Below are 25,439 nucleotides of genomic sequence, written 5' to 3' on the forward strand. Positions count from 1 at the left end.
CGTTTTGCCTGGATACCCCAGTCTGTGCATTGTCACTTCATGAGACTTTTCCTCTGGAAGTGCTCCAGGCAGGAGAGGTGAATACCATTTGAAATTTTGAATTTTCTATCATATTTCATCTCTTATATATATATATATATATATATATATATATATATATATATATATATATATATATATATATATATATATATATATATATATATATATATATATATATTTACATATATATCTTATATATGCGTGTGTAAATATTCATACATTAAGGATTTCTGTTTAGAGTCTTTACTTTGGCGATATGGGGGGGATGTTCTGCTCTTTTCCAGTGTGTCTGGAACCTCCCTGGGGGGAACCGCGATGGCCGAAAGGAGGGCGTCTCTGCTGCTCCCGCAGCTTGAACCCCCCTGCACTGGTTCTGGGGGGTCCGTTGCTGCGAGAAAAGCTCTGGGAGTCACGGGCCGGTCGGCCCTCCCTGGCCTTGCAGTTCCCCCCCGTTTCCTGAGGCCGCTCCTGTTTGTTTGCAGGGCTAGAGGGCTGTTGCTCCTCCACCTTGTTGACGCGCAGCTCTCTCAGAGGCTGCGTGCTTGCATTGATGGGGCTGGAAGTGCATGCTGGAGGAGGGGGATCCTTAGGTGGTCTCTGACATACTTCAGCGTAACTGAGCTTGCGAGGTTCCTGAGGAGAAGAGGGGACAAATTAGAAAAAGTTTTCGCAATTTGCACTAGCCTTTAAGTACTGGGAGACGCATCTAAGCTACATATTCACAGATAGGTTGCAGACCTTTGAATAGCTGTGGTATATGGAAATATCTGGGAGACGTAGTTGAATCTATGTTGGTTTTAGGTTTGAGTTAGATGAAGGGTGTTAATATACAAACCATATGTAAATAAATAAATGGCACGTGATCAGCTAAGGAAAAAAAAATGAATTAAACAAAAAGCCATTACTATTGCAAAATAATATTGTACTGTAAAATGCAAAAAGGGTATTAATAATAAAAAATAATGGCAATTTATTTTACCCAAAATCAGTAAAACTACAATACTAATATTTAGAACTGTCTTAATTTCTGTGATTTCAAACATTCAACATAGGGGTTACCACAGAAAATATTTATATTAAGATTATATTTATAGATTTAAATGTTTTGTCAGGTTTTATTTTATAGATTAATACACTCAGATCTTAAAATATATAAAACAAAACTATGAAAAACTCAAATATAAATTAAATATATGCTGTGTTATCAAAATTGATGATACTTTTGATTAGTTAAAAAAGGCAAATATTTCTACTGTATTATGTTAAAAACATTTGTTACCCAGCGTTTTGTAATAAATAATTCATTAATGATTCACAAGGGTCATACTTCACAGGTAAGAAAATATAGAAATATGTATAAAAGGAAGAAAAAAAATTAAATCCCTGTAAATAAATAAAATAAATAGATACTATTATATGGTTTAACCAGTTTTCAAAAACAAATAAGTTACATGGTAGTAATGCAATATTTACATTTTACAAATAATTTTTATATAAAACTTATTGTAATATGATGAAATATATTCATACATTGCACAATGTAAATACAAAAAATAAATGTAATAAATTTAAAAAATTAATTTTTTTTTTAAAAATTCTTAAATCTAGAATAGGACTGTTTCGTTTGTAGGACAGACTAGAAAAAAAATGGACAAGTGGAGAGAGAAAATGAGAAAAGAATGGGCTCTTGAACCTACATCCCATTGAACACAGAGTCTATAGTTCTTCAGGAAGACCAGAGACAGTCACGTCACTACTTGGCCCTTCTGAATATAACCGTCAGTCTGAGAGAAGCGATAACTCACCAGCGCAGGAGTACTGGAGGGGGCAGTGTTAGATTGGGGGGTGGCTGCAGGTGTGGCCGAGCTGGCCTGAGGCTTTGGACCAGGTGCTGTTGGGGCAGGGGTGGGTGGCACGGCTGCGACGGGGGCAGAGGTCACAGCCTCTTTATAAACAGGAGGCTCCACCTTCTCTGGTTTCTTCTCCAGGTGGTTGGAGCTACAAAACCCAAGTAGCAAAACTCAGACACTAATAAAAACAAGATTCAGAATGCCAGTCATTAGTAACGATCGTTTACCTGGAGGTCATGGGATCAGGGACATGAGCAGGCATCTTGGCTACAGGCTGGGTAGGCCTGGAGACGGTCTCCTCTGAGGCTGGGACTGCGGGACTCGCAGCGGACTCTTTGTTCGAATCTTGCGGCTGGAGAAAAATTAAACAACAAGCAATGAGCAAAACAAAAACAATCAGTTTGGTGTTAATACTTATCGTATTTTAACATACCTTTTCCCTATTCAGTCCCCTTACAACATCAGAGAGGCGGTTCTCCAGCACAGGCTCCCCCTGCGGACTGGCAGAGCAGCCAGGCAGCGGAGGGAAGTTGGAGGCAGCCAGGTCAAACTTGGGGGGCGGTACCTTCACTTGAGATAGAGGAACTGGTCTCTGTGGAAACAAACAAGAAAAAAAAAACAATTAAGAAGGCATAAATAAGAAATTTAACTATAACCAGCAACACAAAAAAAAAGAAATGCATTACTGTTGTGCGATCATCCTCTCGCCGCCTTCGAGTGCCTCTGTATGTCGTTCTCCTGAAACAAAAGATTAATACAAATTTACAAAATGTGCAATCTGACTGAAATTGAATTAAAATGACATTCTAAAGAGGTGAAACACTCCATAATTGCACTAGTTCACAAGGCTAAACTAAAATAAAAGGATTACATTTTGTAGGTCACATGGGATCCAGATCATTTTTGATCATTTATACACTACCATTTAAAAGTTTGGGGTCAGTAAGAGTTTTTTTTTTTTTAAAGAAATTAATACTTTTATTCAGTAAGAACCTTTTAAATTGATCAAAAGCAACAGTAAAAGACATTTACATTGTTACAATAGATAACATTCAGTATTAAGAAAGGAAAACCTGACAAACCTTCCACGTCCCGCCATGGCACCATCGTCAGTTGGATCATTGGAAGCTAGGTGTGGAAAGGATGAGTTGAGCTCAGTGGATGACAGCACTGGCCCGGCGCTGGAGGGAGGCTGGGGACTGTGCAGGCCAGACAGCCCATCCACAAGAGCCACCGGAGACACAGTGGAAGACAGACCATCATTAGCCCTCGTCTGAGGCTTCACATGGTTCCTACTCAAAAAGCAGAAACAGATTTGCTTCTAAGTAACAGTGCCTTCTGTCCAGTCATTCTTTTTTTTTTTTTGCTAATAATTGTATGTACAAGTATAGATGTAGATGATGATTCTTCAAGTAACGGGCAGCATGCAACTAAATAAAAATGGAGACAAACAGGCATTTTCTGGCATTACAACCAGTAATTTCCTGCCAGTGAGCTTACATTGGCATCCATCCCAATTTAATATTATATATAAAATATATACACACACACAGTGCCCTCCAAAAGTATTGGAACAGTAAAGACAAAATTGCTCTGTTGGCTGTGGAGTCAAGACATTTACAAATATGATTAAAAGATGAATATGAGACACAACTACAGAATGTCACATTATATTATTGGGTGATTCAACACACAGATGTTTTACACACACAAGCCAAGATGAAGATGGGGGAGCTGACTTTGAGAGATAAGCAAGCAATTTGGATGCTAAAAGAAAAGAGGAAGTCCGTTAGAGCTCTAGCAAAAACAAAGGGCATGGAGAAATCAAGAGTTTGGAAACCAACAGCGACACCAGCAACCAACAACGACCTGATCAGCTGAGAAAACAACAGTAGTTGATGACAGACAAATCATAAAAGCTGTGAAAATGAACCCTAAAAGACGTGTCTGTAAAATCACCAACAACTTCCAGAAAGCTGGGGTGATGCTCTGACAATCTACTGTCCTCAGGAGACTTTGACACAGAATTACAGATGCTACACAGCAAGATGCAAACCTCTGACCAGCACCATAAATAGAAAGGCAAGATTAGAGTTTGCAAAAGAGCACAAAGGTGAGCCAGAAGAGCTTTGAAACTGTGTTTATGGACCGATGAGACAAAGATGAACCTTTATCTAAGTGATGGGAAAGCAAAAAATAGAAAAAAAGGGAACTGCAAATGATCCCAAGCATACAGCCTCATCTGTAAAGCATGGTGGAGGTGGTGTCGTGGCATGGGAATGCATGGCTGCCTCAGGAACAGGCCATCTGAATTTTACTGATGACTTAATGTATGATGACAGTAGCAAAATGAATTTGGAAGGGTACAAAACCATATTGCCTACCAATATTCAAGAAAATGTCACCAGATTCATAGGGAAGTGCTTCATATTGCATCAGGACAATGACCCAAAACGCCCTGCCAGTTCAGTCAAGGAATTTATAAGGGCAAAGAAATGGAAAGTCTTAGATTGCCCAAATCAATCTCCAGATTTAAATCCGATTGAACGTGAATTTCACCAGCTGAAGAGGAGAGTAAAGGCAGAAACTCCCCAAAACAAGCAACAATTGGAATTGGCTGCATTAAAGGCTGGGAAAAGTATTTCAAAGGATGAGACCAAGAGTCTGGTGATGTCTATGGGTCACAGACTCACTGCTGTGATTGTGCGCAAGGGATCTGCAACTAAATAATAGCTTTTAATCGTTTATATCTGCCTTATGTTCAACTGTCCCAATACTTATGCTCACATCAATGAGTGGGATGAACACTAAAAGTGCTGTTCTTTTTATTTGCTAAAACATGTTGAAACGGCTAATAATAAAATATGACATTCTGCAGTTTTGGCTCATATTTGCAAATGTCTTGACTCCACAGCCAACAGAGCAATTTTGTCTTTACTGTTCCAATACTTATGGAGGGCACTGTATATTCTGGTTTATTGTCTGCCGTAAACACACTTCAGGCATTTAAATTAGGGCTGTAAATGGAGTAAAATATAATGTTTTAGAGATAATTAATACATTTTTAGCAATTCTAGGCAAAATTGTATGCACTAAAATTGAATCTTTCACATTAATTCTGACAGCCCTTAATCCAAATGTTTCTTTAAATGAATAAAACATACAGAAATGTTTAACCACTGCTCATGAAGATCATTCAACATAAAAAGCTGTTAGTGTTAATGATTTGAGTGCAATATAATAAAGAGACAAAATAATTAGCTAAGGGAAATATTGAGGTGATAATAATTGCAGTAATTCTTTTCTCCTTCCGTTTAACCCTCCCCCACTCAATTTTGTTAGTAAAACAGAATTTTGAACTTGAGAGCTAAACACCAGAGTTGGTATTTTAGCTGTCTGAAGAGGATAGTAAGAATGGATTGATGATTGTTGATATTTGAAGTTTTTGAAGCTGTACCTGAAGGCATTTATTACATTCTTTCTTGAATAGAGTGGAACACTGTGGGAACAGTAAAACATATCCAAGTGATCTACTGCAACTGCCTACATTCTTACACTACACAAAAGAAGCTTGTACATGAATGAAACTTTCTAACTTCTTGTATCAAATAAAAAAATGGGAATGCAGGTTTCAGACATCCTTTATAATAGAGTACAACAGTGCCCGCACCATTTTACAGCAGCCTTGGTTCTGAAAGTATTCTTACAGTAATTTTTCTCATTGGGATAAAAAAAAAAAAAAAAAAAAGACATTGTTAAAGAGTTCTAACAGACAAAGGTACAAAACTGTGCATAACGGCTTTAAGGAGGCAAAGAACTACACTCCCAAGAAACATTGTGAATGACAAATTAAAACAGATTTAATTTTTAATTTAATATAAGTAGTTTGAGAGTGTAGGGAGACTATCACATCATTCTTAGTGCTTCATGAGAGTGGGTGAGCCCTAAAGTGTTCTTTCAGTCCTCTGATTGGTGGAAATTTTGTGTAGAATCATGGATAATGTAGTTTTTCCACCAGGAATTCCACTGCTAAACACGATTATTTAAAATTAAAGAAAGTTGAAATTATGCAGGCTGATAGCTTCAACGAAAGCATATACCACTGATTATAACCTCACAGCTCACAGTAATGCTGTCTTTTAACGGTTTAGAAGTTACCATCAATTCCCTTACAGAGAAAATGAATTTACTGCCAGAACCCTGTTGCACTCTATGGTGAGGTTAGAACTATACAGTTAATTAATTCAAAATAAACTGGTGGTATAATTATAGCCCAACTTGACCTACCGGTTCCTGCTAAAGGGACGGCTAAGGTTGAGAGAAGTTGAGCCAGTTTTGTAGTGTCCAGGTGAGCTAAATCCATTAACAAAACCACTGTTGGGAAAGGGTGCCTGTGGAAAACACCATTCAGTTAAAATAATGAAATAAAAGAATCATTACAACAAAAATGATTGTCAGGTGCATCCCAAGTCAAACTAGAAAGACTTACGAGGGGTGTCTCAAAGTATGGAGTCGGAGATGGCGTCCAGGTAGGAGGTACTATGCCGTAGAGTGGGTACTGCTGCTGGGGGCTGTAAACAGGCTGCATGAAGAGAGGGGAGCTGTACTGAGACTGCTGAGTGTGAGATTGCTGAGGATACACACTGCAGTCCAGGCTGCGGTAACCATTCTTCGCAAAGAACGTGTTGATGGCTTTTATTCTGGCCTGAGAACAGGAAACGCAAAAAGGTAAGAACCCATCTGACACGTATAAATTAATTCAACACTGCACATTTTTGTAAAGAACTAACCATGATTGGTTTTCCCTGAAATGTCTTTACTTCTTCCCTTAAATATTTGTATGCCTGGATAGAGGAAACCCAATTAGTTTCAAATCCAAGAACAAGTCATTTGTTTAATCTCTAAATAACAACAGAAATTCATACCTGTTGAGCATCTGTATCCGATTGGAATGTAATGTACCAGTTGTTGTTGTGTGCAAACTCCACGCTTATTACCTTGGGACAGTTGTCATTCTTAAACAAGGCTTCCACTTCCTGATGAGAACAACAAACACGCACATAAACATAAGAGGATCCCTAAAATAGCCACAGCTTCTACTTCTTGATAATATTTCTCACCTCAACAGGTGTCGTTTCAGGGACTTCTCGCAGAATGATGATGCATCTCTTGTGATTTGGCCGCACCTTTTCCCCTTTTTCGTCAACTTGGACCATCGGAGATGCTGTAGGCGGTCATTGCAATATAAATTTTTGTACTGTGAATAAAAAAACTGGACCATAGATGTAAAATGCAGGCACGTACATCTGAGGACATCCAAGATGAGGTCCGTGTCAGTTGTGAGGACCTTGATTCCTTCCATGCTGGCAATAGTCCAAATAGGGACAAACTGGTCACTATCCATTTGAGATATTAGGTAAAGATCCTTAGATAAGTTCTCCCTGTGGGATGAAAGAGGAGCATCAGTAAACACGGCTGAAGGGAGGAGAACTGCCATAAAGTGCTGTTTATTTAGCTGCATTAAATTGAAAGCTTACATTGCATTACACGGCTGTACTTACCTGGAGAAACAGAACTCCAATTCTTTTTTGAGAGACTCGCGCAAAGTCTCTTCAGAGACAGGCTGCTCCTCAGGGAGCTTTGACTCAACTGCGTGTAAACAAAGAGGATAAACAAAGGTAAGTGTGTAGCAAATGCCTGCTGATTGGAAAGACCAACAACAGTTAGCAGTGATGGATTTAGGAGATTTATCTAATTAACATGTACACATGAACCAGATCATATTTCAAAATTATGAACATCACATACCATTAGTTGCTGTAGTGTGCTCAGAAACTGGGAAGCTTTGGTCAGGGGGGTCCATACCATTCACCACACCTACTACAGTACCAGCGGTGCTGCTGTCCTCAGGGGTGGAGAAGCCAGGCGTGTACTGTTTACCTACAGAGTTATCTATGTGAACAAAGAAACAAGTGACAAACAATTAAAATCATAAATACATTGAACGAGATTTTATTATGTATTTTTTGTGTGTCGTGGTACTCTCCATAATGGAGGCAGAGAGTGACTAGGGGGAGAGGAATTGTTGAATAAAATCATTATTTTAGTTTTATTGCACACAAAAAGTATTTCCCGTAGCTTCATAAATTTACGGTTGAACCACTGATGTCACATGGACTATTTTGTCAGTGATCTTGGTACATTTCTGGGCCTTAAAGGAACACTCCACTTTTTTTGGAAATGGGCTCATTTCACAACTCCCCGAGAGTTAAACAGTTGAGTTTTACCATTTTAGAATCCATTCAGCTGATCTCCGCATCTGCCGTCTGGTGGTAGCACTTTTAGCTTAGCTTAGCATAGATCATTGAATCGGATTAGACCATTAGCATTTGGTCACCAAAAATGACTAAAGAGTTTCGATAATTTTCTCATTTAAAACTTGACTCTTCTGTAGTTACATCGTGTACTAAGACCGACGGAAAATGAAAAGTTGCGATTTTCTAGGCTGATATGGCTAGGAACTATATTCTCGTTCCAGCGTAATAATGAAGGAAATTTGCTGCTGTACCGTGGGTGCAGCAGGCGCAGTGATATTATGCAGTGCCTGAAAGTAGCCCCCAGCTAGGAAACTAGTTATGATATAGCTGGGGACTGCTTTCCTTGCTCTATATGGAGGGTCAGAAAGCTCTCGCATTTCATCAAAAATATCTTAATTTGTCTTCCGAAGATGAACAAATGCCTTGCATGTTTGGAACGACATGTGGTACAGTAATTAAAGACAATTTTCTTTTTTGGGAACTATCCCTTTAAGGAGGACCAGTGTAAATTTAACCCAATGCATTTCTTAGGAGGCTTTTCTATAGGATACTGATTGTACATGTGTTCAAAATCAGCTAGATGCATTTTTTATTTTTTTTTTACTTACCTTTGACTTAGTGTCTAAACTGACTGTGTGTATGGCACAACATTGAGGAAAAAGTGAGACATAATGCAACAGCCATCTGTCTGCACATGCATAGACCATCAAAACAAATGCTTTGCAACTACTGTTTAAAGTTTGGGTTCAGTCAGGTTTTTAAAAATAAATTAATACTTTTACTTAGCAAGGATGCATTAAATTGGTCAGGTGACACTAAAGACGTTTATAATTCTAAATAATTGCAACGCTTTTTCAACGGTTTTCACAAATTAAATAATGTTTCTTGAACACCAAATCAGCATATTACAAGGACATCTGAAGGACCATGTGACACTGAAGACTGGAGTAATGGATGCTGAAAATTCAGCTGTGTCATCACATGAATAAATTACATTTGAAAAAAATAGAAAACATTTGTTTTAAATTGTATTATTTCACAATATAACCGTTTTGCTGAAATTTTCATTACATAAACATAGCTTTGTTGAGCACAAGGGACTTTAAATGTTTACAAAATATCTTATCCACCCAAATGTTTGAACTGTAGGGTATATGCATTCTGGAAAAACACTAACAAATCAGTTGCATGGAATTGAGATTTAGAATGCATGGAAATTTCCTTTACCTTCAGCCATATTGTTCTGGGACCAGGGGGAGGCCACAGTGCCATCCACAGGAGCTTCGCTTTGTGTTGCAGGGATCTTCTGCCACACCTTGGCATTAGGGTTCAGACCAGCTCCTTTAGCAGTGACCTGGAACAATAGAAGGAAATGCAATGAATTCATTAAACCGTAAATCTTCAAAAGACATTTTATAGTATAAGCATGGTTATCTTGACATTCCTCATTCTCATTTTTTTTGGTCTCTCTTTATAGGCATGACATGCAAAACACTTCCTGTGTCGTTCCCATGACACCAAGGTTTGTTTACATGTCTTGAGTGACACTGAGAGCAATGACAGATGAGCCCAATTCACCTCCCTCAAAAGCAACCCAAAATGCCCACGGAGAAAGCTAAGTGCTTAACCAGACATGAAAGATGGTACTTCAGTTAACGATAATAGCCTAATTTGAAAACATTAACATAGCATAATACAGAAAATGGGTTGTTTCTCACAGATATGAATACTGTGCTGGGATTTTTTTTGCAACTAATCAAGAGTGCTTAAGAAATTAAAGAAAAATGTGTGTTAAAACGGTACACATTGGTGAGAGAATGAACTAAATAAATTCAGTCAACACCTTCAGTCAATACTAACACACAAAGGCAGCACGAGGTGAGCAGAATCACATGGGCTCATGTTTACAACACATGAACAGCCAAAACTACCATTTTATTATTGGTCACAAGGCCTCTCATTCAAGACAGCAGCAGTCTCTAAAGCAGAAGTTCAATCCTTTTTTTCCCCAGTAGTTCCTGCAGCCAAACAAGTAAAGATTGACTGTTTCGGTTCAAACTTGTTTTTCACAGTTCCATTTCATCCTAACAACAGACAGCTTTCACAGGATGAGAGCCGATCCAATAAAACGAGACGGGGGTAGCTGCAGCCTGGAGCAATGGGCGTGCTGAAATGAGGCGTTCCGAAAGGTGAATCAGTACAACAAAATCTACCCCTAACCCTACCCCCACACCCTGACAGACAGCTTTGTCGACCAATCATTAAGACCTTTCTCCACGCCCCTACCTTTTGGCACGCCCTAAACTTTCGCCACGCCCATTGCTCAAGCCAGGGTTTATACAGAGATTCTTTAATTGAATTTACTACCTTTTTACTACCTATTTTACTACCATCAAAATATTTTTACTACCAGCACGGCTTCAAACTTCAACTGTAGCAGTGTAAAGTGTTAACTAAAGTGACAAGTAAAGACATGAAATATCTTTCCAAAATGAATTAATAACATTTTATCACAGTTTAATGAGGTAATTATAACTTAATTTCAACACTGGGAGGGAGAGAGATAGAGAACTAGGTGTATGTGAGTGTGCACGTGTGTTAGGGCAAGTGAGTGAGCTACATTCAAGTAAGAGGGAACTCTACCATAGGACTGGGATTAATCAAGATGTCACAACAGGCCTTGGTTCTTGGTGTGTATTTTGTCCATAATCAATGCTTTGTCACTTTAATTGAGCGTAAGCAGCGCAGCAAAAATAGACTCGGCGCCGAAACGATCGCGGCACTGCCGCTCCTGCTCTGCGCTGCCGCGCCGCCCCTGCGTGATGTGTGAACGCTCTCATCCGTTAACATGGGCGCCGAAAAAAATACGCGCTGCTTACGCTTGCAGTGTGAAACCGGCGTCAAGGTACCAGCTTGAACCGCTCTAGGCGCGCGGCGCCCAACGTACACGTCGCGTCAAATTTACTACCTCGTCAGATGACGCTTACTACTTTTTACTGGCCTTAATTTGGCATAATTTAATTTACTACCTTTTACTACCTTTTACAACCCCGCGGCAACCCTGCAAGCCTGCAGTTATCCCTACTTGAATAAAACAGCACTATGGCGAGTGTGATTTTGCTTTTATACAACAGTTCAATAAATAATAAATTGAGCAACATTTCAGAAAAACTGGCCAATTAGCATGTTTCTTCTCCACCAACCAAAATAAATAAATAAATAGTACACGCAGCATGTAGTTTCGTGTCTGGAACAGCATATGTGAGTGACGACGAGTGTTTCAGCTCCAGAAATTTATTACACGTTTAATATTTTGGCTATAAATTGTGCATCCAAAATAATTTGTGCCTGCTCATTTCAGAAGGCCACCTGCTTCCTAACCCTCATCCTCCACATAAACTATCAAAAACAGCTGTTAAGCTTCATGAACCCGTTACACAAACAACACTAAAAGACCCTCTAGGATACTAGGATAAAGTGTTTCTAGAAGATATCAGCCTGAAGATTTAAGCCGAAAGCAGACATATTGTCACTCACTCTCCAAAAAACCGGGCTGCTACGGGTCCTCCCAAAGCTACAGGGCAGGAAATGTTTGGTATATTAAAAGAGAAGAACGTCAGCTTACAGCTAGACGAGATGAAACGAATATTTCCTGATTATTACTCAGAAAACTATATCAAGTTCCATAGTCGGTGTAATAAACATTATTTGGAGTTCATCTGTTGGGTTTTAACTTCACTTGAGCTCATGTGTGTCATATGACTGCGTGAATAAACTTATGAAAGCAGGCCGCTGAGTGAATTACAGCGGGTGAATTTGTCGACTAAAATCAGTATCTCTTGGCCAAAATATGAATTTATATATTACTAACAAGCAAAATGCTTATACGTGCATCTTCGCTAGCATATGGGCTAATTTAGCCGGTTCACTCTTGTCATGCTCGACAGCCTTAAATGGCCAGTTCAGCCAAAAATGTAAATGTCTTGTCAAACTTTCTTTATTCAGTACAAAAAGAAAAGGTTGGATATATTTGCGTTTATTACCATAACAGCTTCACAGGAGATTCGTATCATGGCAGATACAGGTTTAACAATAAATAAACATTTTAAATATAATTTCGACTTGCATTATTTTGCACATACACACCTCTATATAAAGACACTGTAAATGTCTTGGTAATTTAAAAAAAAACTAACATTTTTATGCATCCATCTCAGAAAACAAGTGCTTTATAACTCAAAATGAGATATCAGGTAGGATGTGAGAGACTGACAGACATTCATTTTTACTGCATCGTTTTCCTGTCATTCTGTCTTTTCTGTTCATAAATGTGAACTATCTAAAACCACAAACATGCTGCAAAGTTCAGCCGCAGATTAGAAATGGCTTTTGTAAACGGGCCAAATAAGAGATTAATGAATCACCCTGTCAATTGCCAACAAGAAGCGTCTTAGACAACATGGCCAGCTTGCAATTTAGGTGATGTAAGAGCTTGCGAGCTGTGTGAACCGACCGATGGCCTTATATAGCGAGCGATCATACTTCCTATGACCCTATTTTTAAGAAGGGCAACGGCCAGAGACCGATCGTCCTGTTGGGGAGGGGTGAAGAGGCCCCGACTCACCATTACGCTTGAGTCTCCCCCGGTCCCGGTTGTGATCTCGTCCTCCCCACGGGGTTTGGGTCCCGGCTCAGCCTCCTCCTGCAGCTGCGGCTCTCCGCCCTGGTCTGAACTCATCGGCCGCTGCTGGCTCACCGCGCCTCCGTCGTTCTCTCCCTGCCCCCCTCGAGTCACCCTTCTTGCCGATTGAGTAACTGTTAGTTAGCTAATAAACCAGTATGCGCACAGTAGGCGGTGCGGTTGAAGAACCTGAACTTATTGAGCGCTCGGTAATGAAAGCTCAGAATGCGAGCTGGCTGGCTAGCCACCGAATGGCTAGTTCTCCTGCTAACTAGCTGGCTAGCTATCAATGCATCGACAAATACGGCGCAGGCTCCGACGTTTGTCAACTAACGAGTGAAAATGACAGCGCAAGCGCCGAAAATAGCGAATTCGTTCCTAATGCGCCTTCCTCGCGATTTACACAAGCACCAGTGCCATAGGGTGCATTCCTAAACGGGCGACCGACGCGGACACAGGGGACACGCACCTTACCAATGAGTAGGCAGACATTAACACAGTCCGCCACCGTCCCACACTCCTCAGCGACCTCTTGATACCCTCTGAAGTTGATCTGCTGAGCTTCCGGTTTGAGCAATGGCTGACAACAAGCTGCCTGCCAAAAGAAGAGTCTTTCTCCTAATAAATATTTAAATCTACTCCTTCTATGCTTACTCTTTTTCTGTCATCTTCTCTCTCTCTTTGTGTGTGTGTCTAAACATACAATAAACTCATTACTTTCTTCTGCAGAACGCAAATATTATTTATCATTTTTAATTTGTATAGAGATAGTTCACCCAAAATGAAAATTCTGCCATCTTTTTTATTATAATATTTTATAATTTTATTATAATATTTTTATTTATTTATTAAATAGCGTGTCTGTGAAGGCCTCTTCTGAAGATAAGCAGATAAATCTTAGTAAACGACATGAAAAAAAAAAAAAACTCCCCAAAATACAGAGATGTTTTACAGGCAGATGTTATTCAATCGAAGGCTTAATCAAATTAACAATTTTAAAGTTTAAGAGTGTAAAGGAGCATTTCACCCAACCAGTACATTTAAATTAAGACAATATCTGGTCATTATTCATGACTGACATCTGGTGGTGAACATAGTTCTTTGACTGGAGAGTTGTATAAAAGTTTACTTTATATAGGAAATTAATCTTAATTGTCTAAGAATTTATATTAAGTCAGTTTTTGTATCAAATAAAATAGTGCAAGAGCATGGGTTCAGCTGTTCATACTTTTATATATGTAATGGAAATATATATATTTATATAAAATAAAATAGTGGTTGCTTGTGTGCATTAAACTTAAATATTTACTAGGCTTATATATCAGGCTTAGTTTTTTCATTCCCTCCGAAATTAAAAAAAGAAAACCAAAGGCATTTAATAATAAGATTATTTAAATTTGCATGTTGCATTACAGCATACAGCATTACCATAAATACAAACAAAATGAAAAGACAGACAGATGAACAAATAATTTAAATAAATAATTAATATGTTTGTTGTATCTGTCGGTCCTCATTTTTGCTTGTGATTACTTTGTGAGAGTCATGTGCACTGGAGGCTTCTTGCTGACGACATGCTCCATAAGAGTGTGTTCAGAGGTGTCCAGACTAATCTTGTACTTTGCCAAGATCTTCATAATAGGCCTCAGCTTCAACCACCACTGGTTCTTCGGAATACGGTGTCTGAAGAAAAGAGATAAGGGAGGGAATTTGTGGACCGTCATGAATTAGTAGTCACAAACCTAGGAATGACATGCATTAAATTGCACGTGATAATGGAAGATTCTTACTCAAAATCTGTTTATTCTTTCAATTCAGCCAGAGGCTGTAACACCAGTCCTCTCTTCCTCATGCCCAACACACATGCAGAGTCTGGGGTGTTGGCGAAGATTCGCCCTGTACAGACAGTCAAAAGGGAAGAAGTCCTGGTTACTGACAAATAACATAGCTACTCACCAAATAAATACACACGTGTTCATGAAATACTGATTTGAGTTATTTTAGAATTGTACACGGTCAATTAAAAGTCAATAATTGTTTTTGAAAGAATACTCTCAAGATTATTTGTTCAATAGAAACTTCAAAATAACACCATCTATTTGAAATAGAAATACTTTGTAACATTATACTGTTTTTTTTAACATTACTGTCACTTTTGTTCAATTAAATTTTTTTTAGCCTATTGACCCTAAACTTTTATAAATCATCTTAGAGCTTCTGCTAGACATATTTGTCCATTCAAATGTACAAATGGATTAGCCATAACAGCAAGATGAACACCACAACAATATTAAAAGTATTGAAATTAGCAGTGATTTGGAGCAGACTGATATACAGTGTTGCCATGGCATGGACAACTAAAATATGAAGAAATAATAGGCCGCATTGTTTCTCACCATGTCTATAACACTCCTTTAGTTTCTCAGTCAGCCAGAACAGCTAACAGCTAACAGCTTTAGCACCCATCTTGGTAGCAAAGTTTCTGTCAAAAGGAGTTGGGGTGCCACCCTAGAAAAATAACATTTGTCAGACAAAATACAACTCCTGATAAATGTGCATTCTTGAAGCAGGGTTTATTACATCTAACCTGCTGCATATGGCCAAGGACATTCTTACGGCAGTCAAAAACACCCTTTCCCTCCTCTGAATACAGGTTGAAGATGAAATCAGTGGTGTAGTTGGAATTGCAGTTTTCATTGGATCAAACGCGATTCAGTTTTGATTCATTCGAAGAGTTCACTCTTACACTGAATCGTTTGCAGATTCGCACATGGAAATAGTATATCCGTTTACATCCAAAACAATATTAAAAAGAGTGAGGACACCTTTGATGGGGGCCTGTGATCCTAGTACATTCTAAATCTTAAATTAACACATCTAAAATGTATGTACTTTATACACACCACTTGCACACACTCCATCAGGGGGAGTCTGACTGCCTGGGCCCCAGAGAGACTGACCACACAGGCAGGAGCTCCTGGAGCGGCTTCCAGCAATGCCATTACAGCCTCCACACCCATCCTACTGCCCTGATATACAATAAACACCCACATTTAAACTCTCATGAAATAAAAATGGCGCAGATGATCAAAAAGTGATAAAATGAGAAGAGGGACTACTCACTAGCACTCTGTCAAAAGCTGAGGGTGTGCCACCTCTCTGCACATGTCCGAGGATAGTGGCACGAGTATCATAGCCCACCCTCTTTGTCACCAGCTGTATGAGAACAGATAAGCATAATTAAAGTGCACTTATAGGAGGTGTTTAAAAAACTATAACGGAGCGTCTCTTTCAAGAGCATGGGTAGTATAGTATGGTCAGGCGTGTGAAGTTACATCTTTTAGCTGGTCACAGGTGATCGGTTTTCCTTCTTTGTTTATTGCTCCCTCAGCCACAATTATCACATTCAGACGAGAACCTGTCTTTCTGGTTTGAGGAGAGACAAAATTATCAATCATTATGAATATTAAGTTTTGTTTTTTGACATTTTTTTCTTGATTAAAGCACAAACCTTACCAATTTTTGTTATTTTTATTTTTTAAATTATTTATTGTAAATAATTCTCTTTTTTTCTTTACTGTATATTTTTTTATTAGTTTATCACTTAATTTATCTATTTTTGGACTTTTCCAAATCAATAAGAAAAATACATGAAAAAAAAAATAATAATATATATGACTTCTGACAAGTTTTTATTAATTTACAGTTTTGCTTTTCCAGCAAATTTACACTGCTGTTCAAAGGTTTACGGTCCGTAAGATTTAATATTTTAGAAGAAGAAATTAATAGTTTTATTTAGCAAGGATGCATTAAATTGATCAAACGTGACAGTAAAGACATTTACAGTTTTACAGAAAAACTCTCTCTCAAATAAATGCAGTTTTTTGGCTTTCTATTCATCCAAGGATCCTTATTATTATATTTGTAATAATAAGCCTTGGTGGTGAGCATAAGAATATTCTTTCAAAAACATAAAAAAAATCTAAATAAATTCTAACCAAACCCCAAATGTTTGAACAGTAGTGTATTTAAAGGAACTATGTGACAACTATATATTTTTTTCTGTGTGCATTTCTTGCATTTTGTCAGTTTTTTTATACATCAATGAGTCTTCTACACAAATGATCCTCCCATCCGTCATCTGGGGGCATCTCAGGAATAAACACCCAGTCAGCACCACACGCAAGAGCAGTAACCAGAGCCAGGTAACTGAAACACACATACATACACACACACACACACAAACACACACGCAAGATCATTTCAGTTAATTAAATGTGAGATTCTGGCATGTAAACCACATGATCTAGGTATTATGGGGTCTGGTCTCAATTTCAGTTCTGTTGCACACATATGCTTACTTCAGTGTATAAGTATACATACATAATCTCATTCTTACCCACAGTGTCTACCCATGACCTCTAGGATAAAAGCACGTTGATGACTGTGGGTGAGATCAGAGGGTCACAACTTATGAAGCAAAATAACAGAACACTGAGGATCTTAGCTAATTTGATAAATTGCACATATTTGTGACCTTTGTGCTGTTGTGGTGATACTGTCCACCACCTCAATGATACGATGTAGGGCAGAGTCTGTGCCGATGGTCATGTCTGTTCCGCAGAAGTCATTGTCGATAGAACCAACCATACCGACGATATTCAGATGAGATGAAGTCTTGGCCTCCTCCTTTGTAATCTTACCTGTGTACAAATGGAGAATATGGCTGTCAGTTCAGTATATACCATTTGGGACACAGAAAAATGTATTTAAAAAAAAAAAAAATGTATTCAGTAAAGGTACATGAAATAGATTTTAAAAAAATTACTGTAAAGACGTATAATGTTATGAAAGATAATGTTCTTGCAATGTTCTTTCTCTTTCTATTCATCAAAGAATCAAAAAACAATGTATCTTGAGAAACAAGATGATAGAAATGCTTCTTGAGCGGCAAATCAGCATATTAGAATGATTTCTGAAGGATCATGTGACACTGAAGACTGGAGTAATGATGCTGAAATTGAAGATTGAAGGCAGCCTTCAAACGCCCGTTGTTGGTCTGGAAATCCTCACAGCGGGCACTGTGCCACCCTTCAGACAGACCATCACAACACTACTTAAAAAGTTGTATTGAAATTAAAACTCTAGTATGCTAGGAATAATAAACTGAATTGAATAAATTCCAGCATCTGAATGCACACCAACTGTAGCATCACGGACACACTCTCCCATGTAGCAGGATGGATGCGATCCCCTCCATCAACCAATCCCTGATATCCCTGCACATGACATCAACAACAATGTTAACAGATGTGATTGGCATGACCACTTTTGTTATTATTCTTATAATAATGTACCTCATGGACGAGGAAGACTTTGGCTCCAGTGTAAAGGCCGACTGTGACAGTGGCCCTCACAGCTGCATTCATCCCTGCGATAGACACGAAAACATATCATATACAGAAGGATACACGAGGCTTCTAGGAAAGTACAGAGAGATACCTCTCCTGGCATTTCATTACTTGACCGCATTGTGGAATGATGTGAACAAGAGTGTCTGAGATAACTTAATTCTGTGAGCTCAGCACTAAAGCTGTAGGTGTTCGGATTGTGTTGTGTACAAACACACTTCAATGTCTCTGGTTGCAATAGTGAGCAGCTGTGGAAAAGCCTGCTACACTCCATAACCTTGTGTCATTTCAGAAGAAGGACACTGGAGATTAATTTAGCCTTCAATTATGGAAATAGGAAAACGGGGACAGGAGCTAAAGGCTATAAGAGCATTGACCTTAACAGATCAGAGCAAATCAAAATGCTAGATTTCGTTTTAACAGTACATTTAGTTCTATTTTCTGCTTAAGCTTCTTAAAGGTCCCATGGCATGAAAATTTTATTTTTTAAGATTAATATGAGTTCCCTTAGCCTGCCTATGGTCCCCCAGTGGCTAGAAATGGCGATAGGTGTAAACCGGGCCCTGGGTATCCTGCTTCGCCTTTGAGAAAATGAAAGCTCAGATGGCCCGATCTGGAATCTTCCCCTTATGTCGTCATACGGGGAAAGGTTACCTCCCCTTTCTCTGCTTTGCCCGCCCATGAGAAAATGAGCTACGACCGTGCGAGGCGAGCGCAATTTTTTTTTCTCGAGAGACATCATGGCTTGCAAACGAGCGAAGCACTGTTTTGCGTCTGAGTAATAAACTGCGTATATTAATAGACAAATTATGTTTATATTTAGAAGTCCAAACAGTCAGTAAGCAACAAGTGCTTGGAAACGCTGTTTTGTAAATGATTTATTGATGAGTCTGCTGCTTTAAGGCAAACTGAAAGCGCTGCTTCTCTGCCGCTCGCTGCTCAGAACAGACGCCGAGAGAGGCGACACTGCAACGGGAGAGAGACCTCGCGCTCGCGGGGCAGTACTGGAGACATCTTCCAAATGAATGATTAGGTTTTTATTTTTTTTATTTTAAGTCGCTAGGTTTGTTAGTATGTACCCGTTATGGGAAAAAAGCCGCCTAAAAGGTCTGAAAGTTACTAAATATTGTTCTAAAGTCGCGCTCGTGTGTGTGAGACGCGGGAGCTGATGGCAGCGGGCGGTGGATATTGTGAGATGCACCCGGCTGCAGCCTGCAGATCGAGGCGGGCCTGCACCTGGGGCGGGGCTGCACGTGTCGCCCCGCCCACAATGCTTCTCATTGGTTATTGGCAAAGTAATGACGTAGATCGAGGCGGGGCTATATGTGGGGCGGGGCTACACATCTCGTCCCACCTACAACTGTTCTCATTGGTTAGTGGCGTCAAGTCATTACGTCAATTCTAGCGGTTTTTCATTTACGTTCTTCTTGGCTGCATGGTGAGTACAGGCGAGCTACGTCTCTTGTCTAATTTGTTTAATTACAATTTTTAATTCTGAAGTGCCGTTAAGTGTGTTGTTAAAGGAAATGTAAAGTAGTTTCAAAATAAAATCGCATAACTTTACTCACTCAGCCATGTCACGCAAGGTGTAAAGGTCTGCTTTTAAATAACCAGGTCTGCGTTTCCCAAAAGCATGGCATAATGCTGCCTTCACGTTCTATCGGAAATTTAATAATTCTTACTATTGAAGTTGTAATTACGAGCTCATCGCATTAGTGTTTTGGAATGGGAGGGCGTTCATATGCAATGTTTACGAGAGCACTTGAAGGCAGCATTAGAAAGTTAGTGTGTGGTTTTAGTGGGATTATGAATTTGATAGTGTTCCCAAAATAACCTTAAAAATAAATACAGTGGCAAAACTGAACCAGCAAAAGTAATATAGGACAAGTTCATATTAACAATGGCTATACAAATTTATTGTTTTTCTGTGAATAAAATTATTAATTGTTAATTATTTAGATTTTATTATAATTATATCTAAATTATATCTAATACTGATTCTCTGTATTTCCTTCTGTTTGCAGATCCTTGTCATTGTCATCCCCACCCCTCCATCTCTCCTCTTTTTTGGTTGTTCCTCAATTTATAACCCAAAGGCTCTTTTAAGAGCCATTACCCCTTGCAAAAATGCACAAAACGGTGTTAAGCAAGGGGGAATGTGAGCAGTATTTAAAAAGCTGCACTAGTGAGTGCCCATTCTGCAGGTACTCCAGTATGCCAGAACTGATGTATTATCACATCAAAAATCACTTTCAGTGGGCAGTTCAACATCATGGTGAGTTTAACTGTCTTTTGCTTATCTCACTTTAGTTAAAGTATAATATGGTGCTGAACCAGCCAGCAATGCACTGTGCATGCTTCGGATTTAATTTCTTGTGAATTTGTAGAAGAATATTTAATTTTAAGGTTCAGGTAAACTTAATTTTCTGCATTCTGGGCATTGACCATGGGTCTTTGTTGCTGAAATCACAAAAAAATGTGCTTGCACATGGATGGTGCTGATGAAAATTCTGTCTTGCGATTGTCCACTGTCCAGAGCAAAATGCAAACAAGTGAAGGTTAAATTTAGGCAATTTTCAATAAACTTATTTTCTTTTGTTTGCCCCTTCAGATTTCACCATTTTAAAATGTAGTTTAAAATGTCGGGCAAAGTCCCACTTTCACTGCTGCTATTGTTCAGCGACTGTAATGACTCGGGCAAATTTGCTGAAGCACATTGCCACACATGCTTCACCACCAACCCAGCCTCGGTCTTCCTCGGTCCAGCAGACGCCGCCTCGGTCTTCCTCGGTCCAGCAGACGCCACCCCAGTCCTCCTCGGTCCAGCAGATGCAGCCCCAGTCCTCCTCGGTCCAGCAGATGCTGCCCCAGTCCTCCTCGGTCCATCAGACATCGCCCCAGTCCTCCTCGGTCCATCAGACGCCGCCCCAGTCCTCCTTGGTCCAGCAGACGCCGCCCCAGTCCTCCTCGGTCCAGCAGACGCAGCCCCAGTCCTCCTCGGTCCATCAGAAGCAGCCCCAGTCCTCCTCGGTCCATCAGAAGCAGCCCCAGTCCTCCTCGGTCCAGCAGACGCAGCCCCAGTCCTCCTCGGTCCATCAGACGCCGCCCCAGTACTCCTCGGTCCAGCAGACACTACCTCAGTCACCTGGCATCCTCCTAAAATGCTCAGCTCCCAAAAAGAGGACTGTCACTTGCAGCCAATGTGATTTGACATTACTGGCCAAAAATCTACGAACTCACATTAGAAGGCATCACACTGAAAAAGAAAATGCAATTACTCCTGAGAGGCACTTTCAATCTCAGTGCATTGATGAAAAAATTGGCATTTTTGCTGTTGAAAAGGCTTTTCTTGGTCAAGCAACACCCATACATGAATACTGTGTCAACGATATTACGGTACCAATATTCATTTAAATTAATAACTGTAAAAGCATTGGAAATTGTTTTTCTTTTCAAAGTAGCTTGACAGTGTGCATGACAACATCAACAGGGCCTTCCACTACAACATCTCAGCAACAGCTGTGGTGTCTTTATCCTGATGGTAAGTTTATAAAGCTGATGTGTTGCTTGCTAGATGTTTATCCAGTATATGTATCTTAACAAATGTATTTGTAATGTTTACCATTTCAGTATTCACTGAGCTTTGTGACTGCAGGGGCTTTTGATTTTACAGAGGTAAGTGAAATATGCAATGGCAAACCCCTATAATATTAAAATGTAACTGAGTATTTATGTTTATTTTAGCTTGACGTGCCTTGCATCAGAAGGTGGTGGTGTCTGCTGCTTTTGGAGAATTTCCCCTTGAGGTTTGTTTTCTTTCTTTTTTTTTATTTTATATTTTTGAACTTACACTCTAATTTTTGGTGTGCAGTCACAATCGCATTATAAAATCCATCGAAGCTTCAATGATCAATGACTTAACTTTTCCTTTGAGTTTGAGAGAATGTTTTATTACATAATATAAAATAATTGCATTACACACCTGTCCTGTACTACTTTTCACTGCAGGTCTGATGGAGAAAGACGGGCAACAAAAAGACAAATGAGGCATACTGAAAAGAATGTATGATACATTTAATTAGACTTTTTCTTCTCTTACATATATAGACTGACTTGTATTCTCTGCTATACTTTTAGGCACAAAAGGCAAGCATGACTGCTGAGTTGCAACTTTTGGATGTACGATGTCTTTTTTCTTTTGGGCTGGAATACTGTAATATTCCATTCAAGCAAATGGATTAATCATTTTATAAATACTTTCCAGTTACCCATGGAGGCCTTGGAGATGATTCTCCTTGAAGTAGTGCTACAGGATGGAGATGCTGCCTACATGAATCTGTCTCTTACATGCAGTTGCTTTAGGGCAATTGTAAACAAGGCCCGGTTCCGACAGAAGGCACACTATGCATGGCTTGACAGTAAGTGTGTTAAAGTTTAAATTTGTGCAATGAAGTATGCATAAGGTTGGCTTTAAGTAATCTTGCTTCTTGTTTTTTCTAAAGCACTGGCATGGTTAACATAATCTTAGATGTGCATATGAAAGAGTTCTGTTTTGTGTGTGTTTTTGGATACAGGTGTTGTGAACTGGGGAGCATGGAGTGAAGCATCAAAGGCTGAATTGCGGGTGCCTTTTGAAATTAAAGAGTGTAGCACATGTAAAACCTTGTTCAAATCCTGCTCAGGTTTTTACGGTAATGGGAAGCGTGGTTACCTGAGAGGATTCTACGACAGCATAGAGGACCCTGACTGCTGTTTCATGTGCCAGTAAAGTGTAAATAAAGAAGGAAGGTTTAATGATTAAAGGAAATTAAGTAAAAAAGATGTTATATACAGATGTACAAATTTCACCTTTCTTTTTTAGAATTAAACTGTTTCATACCTAAATAAATAACAAGGAAATAATTGTCTTGGCATGTTATTCATATACAAACAATGCTGGTATTTTTACCATAAGCTTTTCATTATCAAGTAAATCCATAAATTATTAATTTGGTTAACAATATGGTTCATTAGTTAACATGAACTAATAATGAACTGCACTTATACAGTTAACTAACATGAACAAACAATAAACTACTGTATTTTCAATAACTAATGTAAACGAAGATTAGTAAATACAATAACAATTGTATTGCTCATGGTTATAGTTCATGTTAGTTAATACATTACTGTTTAATGAACCTTATTGTAAAGTGTTACCATTAATTTTAATAACATCTTTATTATACAATATTTCACTTTTATTTAAATGTTAATAACACATGTAACAGTAAAGCATATACTGAAATTAAAATAAAAAACGACCATAAATAACTTGTAAGTGGTAAATGACCAATACACATGAATAGAAATAACTTAAACTTAAGTTGTAAATAAACTATATTCGTTGACATTGCGACTGCAATGTGACAAGTCAAAAGCAGTAACGTTAATTGGATTCTTGCTTGGAAATGTATATAATGAAATGTTTTCCAAAGATTAACAAATTTGCAATGTATTGTTTAATACTATATAAATTTACCAGGTATAAGTAATTAACGGGTTCACAGGTTTGTTTTATATAATTATGTATTGCTACCAATTATGTTTCAACCGCATTTCCTGTTTACCGCGGCGTCGACGTCATTACTTTGCCACTAACCAATGAGAAGCATTATGGGCGGGGCGACACGTGCAGCCCCGCCCCAGGCGCAGCCCCGCCTCGATCTACGTCATTACTTTGCCAATAACCAATGAGAAGCATTATGGGCGGGGCGACACGTGCAGCCCCGCCCCAGGTGCAGCCCCGCCTCGATCTGCAGGCTGCAGCCGGGTGTACTTGGATATTGTTGCGGTCCGCCCAGGTAAAGTCTATGTGTGGGAAACACTGACCGTATCCACACACAATATTTTAAACTAACCATTCGGAGACGTCCTGCTGTAGCCGCTGAGTTGCAACTTCTTCGTCCGGTGCTTCTCCATCCGCATCAGATTCTGGGTCAAACTGAAAAGCTTGAAGGACTGCGTGTCTACGAGCCATTGCCATACATCCATCCACTGTCAACATTAGTGCATGGTACCGTGGCGACACACACCCACCCTCCACTTTGCCCCGCCTCTCTCCTCATCATTAGCATTTAAAGCTACAGACACAGAAATGGCACGTCCTAAGGAAAGCTAATTTTGGGACTGGCTCGTAGTGGCTGAAATTCTGCACCAAGGCTGAATTTCGGGAACGAGGCTTCAGATACAGTACTAGGGACCACTTAGGCTTATATAAGAGCATCCAAAAAACAGCATGTCATGGGACCTTTAAATTTTAACTCCTTTAATTTTTAAATTAACAGGACAGATAGATAGATAGAATTTAATTTTCAAAAGTTAAAGTTTAGCTCATGTTTATTCATGATTGTTTTAAACCATAGAGAACATCAGAGAGTCACCTGACTTTGAACATAAAGACAGTGTCTATAACAGTATGAATACTGTATCTGAGGGGGAAAAGCCCTTTTTGTGTATACAATGACATTCCAAATATTGCACCAAATTCACTAAAATCTAATTATCCATGCAGGCATTTCTTTGAACATCCTCTTGGAGAGCACCATAGGAAGTAGCACCAAGTCCTAAGAGGCAGATCACTACTTTCTGCTTACCTTGGGCATCACCACCTGACGTCAGTACAGCCATGGCCTGTCCGACCCCCATCTTTGTCGGATCGACCCCAGCTGTGTTTATGTTAGCCATGATTCAGGTATTCCAGAAATTGGTGGCAAAGGGAATTGGAAAAGGAAGCGAATGAAAGACGTGTTTGTACCATCTCTCAAAGTGAGGGGCTCCAGCAAGAAGTGTTTAAGAGGGTGGAGTTCCAGCAATTCGTGCCCACCCCCTGGATTTAATTTCACAAACACAGACACCACAGTCACACACCCCCTGACTCAGCTAAATATCAACTTGAATTGCACAGCAAAAGTTTCATGCTAAAAAAGATTAAGTTTACCATGACTCAAGGTTACATAAACAGTCTTAATGTCATGTTTTATTTTAATATTAGAATATTCAAATGTAGCTTATTGATTGAAAACCAATATATTGATAATTTACAGTATATATAAATATTATAAAATATAATTTGTTATATAACAATTTTATCACTTAT

The 25,439-nt window shown here is 39.1% G+C and overlaps 2 protein-coding genes and 1 pseudogene across 5 annotated transcripts; 1 reads left to right on the forward strand and 2 right to left on the reverse strand.

Annotated features, from left to right (window-relative positions):
• Window positions 1-248: 248 nt before the first annotated feature.
• On the reverse strand, window positions 249-13,422 carry LOC306859665 (la-related protein 4-like). 3 transcript variants are annotated; one of them, XM_079400817.1, is made up of 17 exons: window positions 12,834-13,422; window positions 9,437-9,563; window positions 7,701-7,844; window positions 7,454-7,541; window positions 7,197-7,333; window positions 7,013-7,116; window positions 6,818-6,928; window positions 6,683-6,736; window positions 6,382-6,597; window positions 6,180-6,283; window positions 5,350-5,391; window positions 2,975-3,184; window positions 2,579-2,630; window positions 2,326-2,484; window positions 2,120-2,244; window positions 1,848-2,040; window positions 249-675 (listed from the first exon to the last, which is right to left on the reverse strand). In XM_079400817.1, exons 1-17 carry the CDS (start codon window positions 12,945-12,947, stop codon window positions 286-288), a joined length of 2,370 nt encoding a protein of 789 aa, XP_079256943.1. In that variant the 5' UTR covers window positions 12,948-13,422; the 3' UTR covers window positions 249-285. The 3 variants fall into 3 exon arrangements, with proteins under 3 accessions (XP_079256943.1, XP_079256945.1, XP_079256944.1); XM_079400819.1 differs by lacking the exon at window positions 5,350-5,391; XM_079400818.1 differs by lacking the exon at window positions 5,350-5,391 and having other exon boundaries at window positions 2,975-3,187.
• Window positions 13,423-14,299: 877 nt separating this feature from the next.
• LOC306859369 (ATP-dependent 6-phosphofructokinase, muscle type-like) lies at window positions 14,300-25,120 on the reverse strand (annotated as a pseudogene). The gene is made up of 15 exons (XR_013786070.1): window positions 24,937-25,120; window positions 18,248-18,321; window positions 18,044-18,169; window positions 17,719-17,773; window positions 17,428-17,593; window positions 17,290-17,334; window positions 16,991-17,099; window positions 16,226-16,312; window positions 16,014-16,106; window positions 15,744-15,919; window positions 15,631-15,637; window positions 15,478-15,531; window positions 15,287-15,398; window positions 14,681-14,786; window positions 14,300-14,573 (listed from the first exon to the last, which is right to left on the reverse strand). The product of XR_013786070.1 is annotated as an ATP-dependent 6-phosphofructokinase, muscle type-like (transcript).
• LOC306859606 (uncharacterized protein) lies at window positions 19,439-23,182 on the forward strand. Its single transcript, XM_079400720.1, has 10 exons — window positions 19,439-19,739; window positions 20,326-20,576; window positions 20,913-21,697; window positions 21,792-21,842; window positions 21,932-21,976; window positions 22,046-22,107; window positions 22,310-22,364; window positions 22,439-22,480; window positions 22,566-22,719; window positions 22,876-23,182. The coding sequence occupies exons 2-10, from the start codon at window positions 20,429-20,431 to the stop codon at window positions 23,067-23,069; spliced, it is 1,536 nt and encodes a 511-aa protein (XP_079256846.1). The 5' UTR covers window positions 19,439-19,739; window positions 20,326-20,428; the 3' UTR covers window positions 23,070-23,182.
• Window positions 25,121-25,439: the final 319 nt, after the last annotated feature.

This window comes from Barbus barbus (genome assembly GCF_936440315.1).
Source record: "Barbus barbus genome assembly, chromosome: 40".
NCBI classification, from domain to species: Eukaryota; Metazoa; Chordata; class Actinopteri; order Cypriniformes; family Cyprinidae; genus Barbus; species Barbus barbus.

Excerpts from the sequence above, each read along its gene's own strand:
- LOC306859606 (XM_079400720.1), top strand. The coding sequence starts at position 20,429 with ATGCACAAAACGGTGTTAAGCAAGGGGGAATGTGAGCAGTATTTAAAA. Across the intron at positions 22,365-22,438 it reads TGAGGCATACTGAAAAGAAT|GCACAAAAGGCAAGCATGAC; the intron begins GTATGATACATT and ends CTATACTTTTAG. Across the intron at positions 22,720-22,875 it reads ACACTATGCATGGCTTGACA|GTGTTGTGAACTGGGGAGCA; the intron begins GTAAGTGTGTTA and ends TTTTGGATACAG.
- LOC306859665 (XM_079400817.1), bottom strand. The coding sequence starts at position 12,947 with ATGAGTTCAGACCAGGGCGGAGAGCCGCAGCTGCAGGAGGAGGCTGAG. Across the intron at positions 9,564-12,833 it reads GGGGAGACTCAAGCGTAATG|GTCACTGCTAAAGGAGCTGG; the intron begins GTGAGTCGGGGC and ends CTATTGTTCCAG. Across the intron at positions 5,392-6,179 it reads CGTCCCTTTAGCAGGAACCG|TGTTCCACTCTATTCAAGAA; the intron begins GTAGGTCAAGTT and ends CTGTTCCCACAG.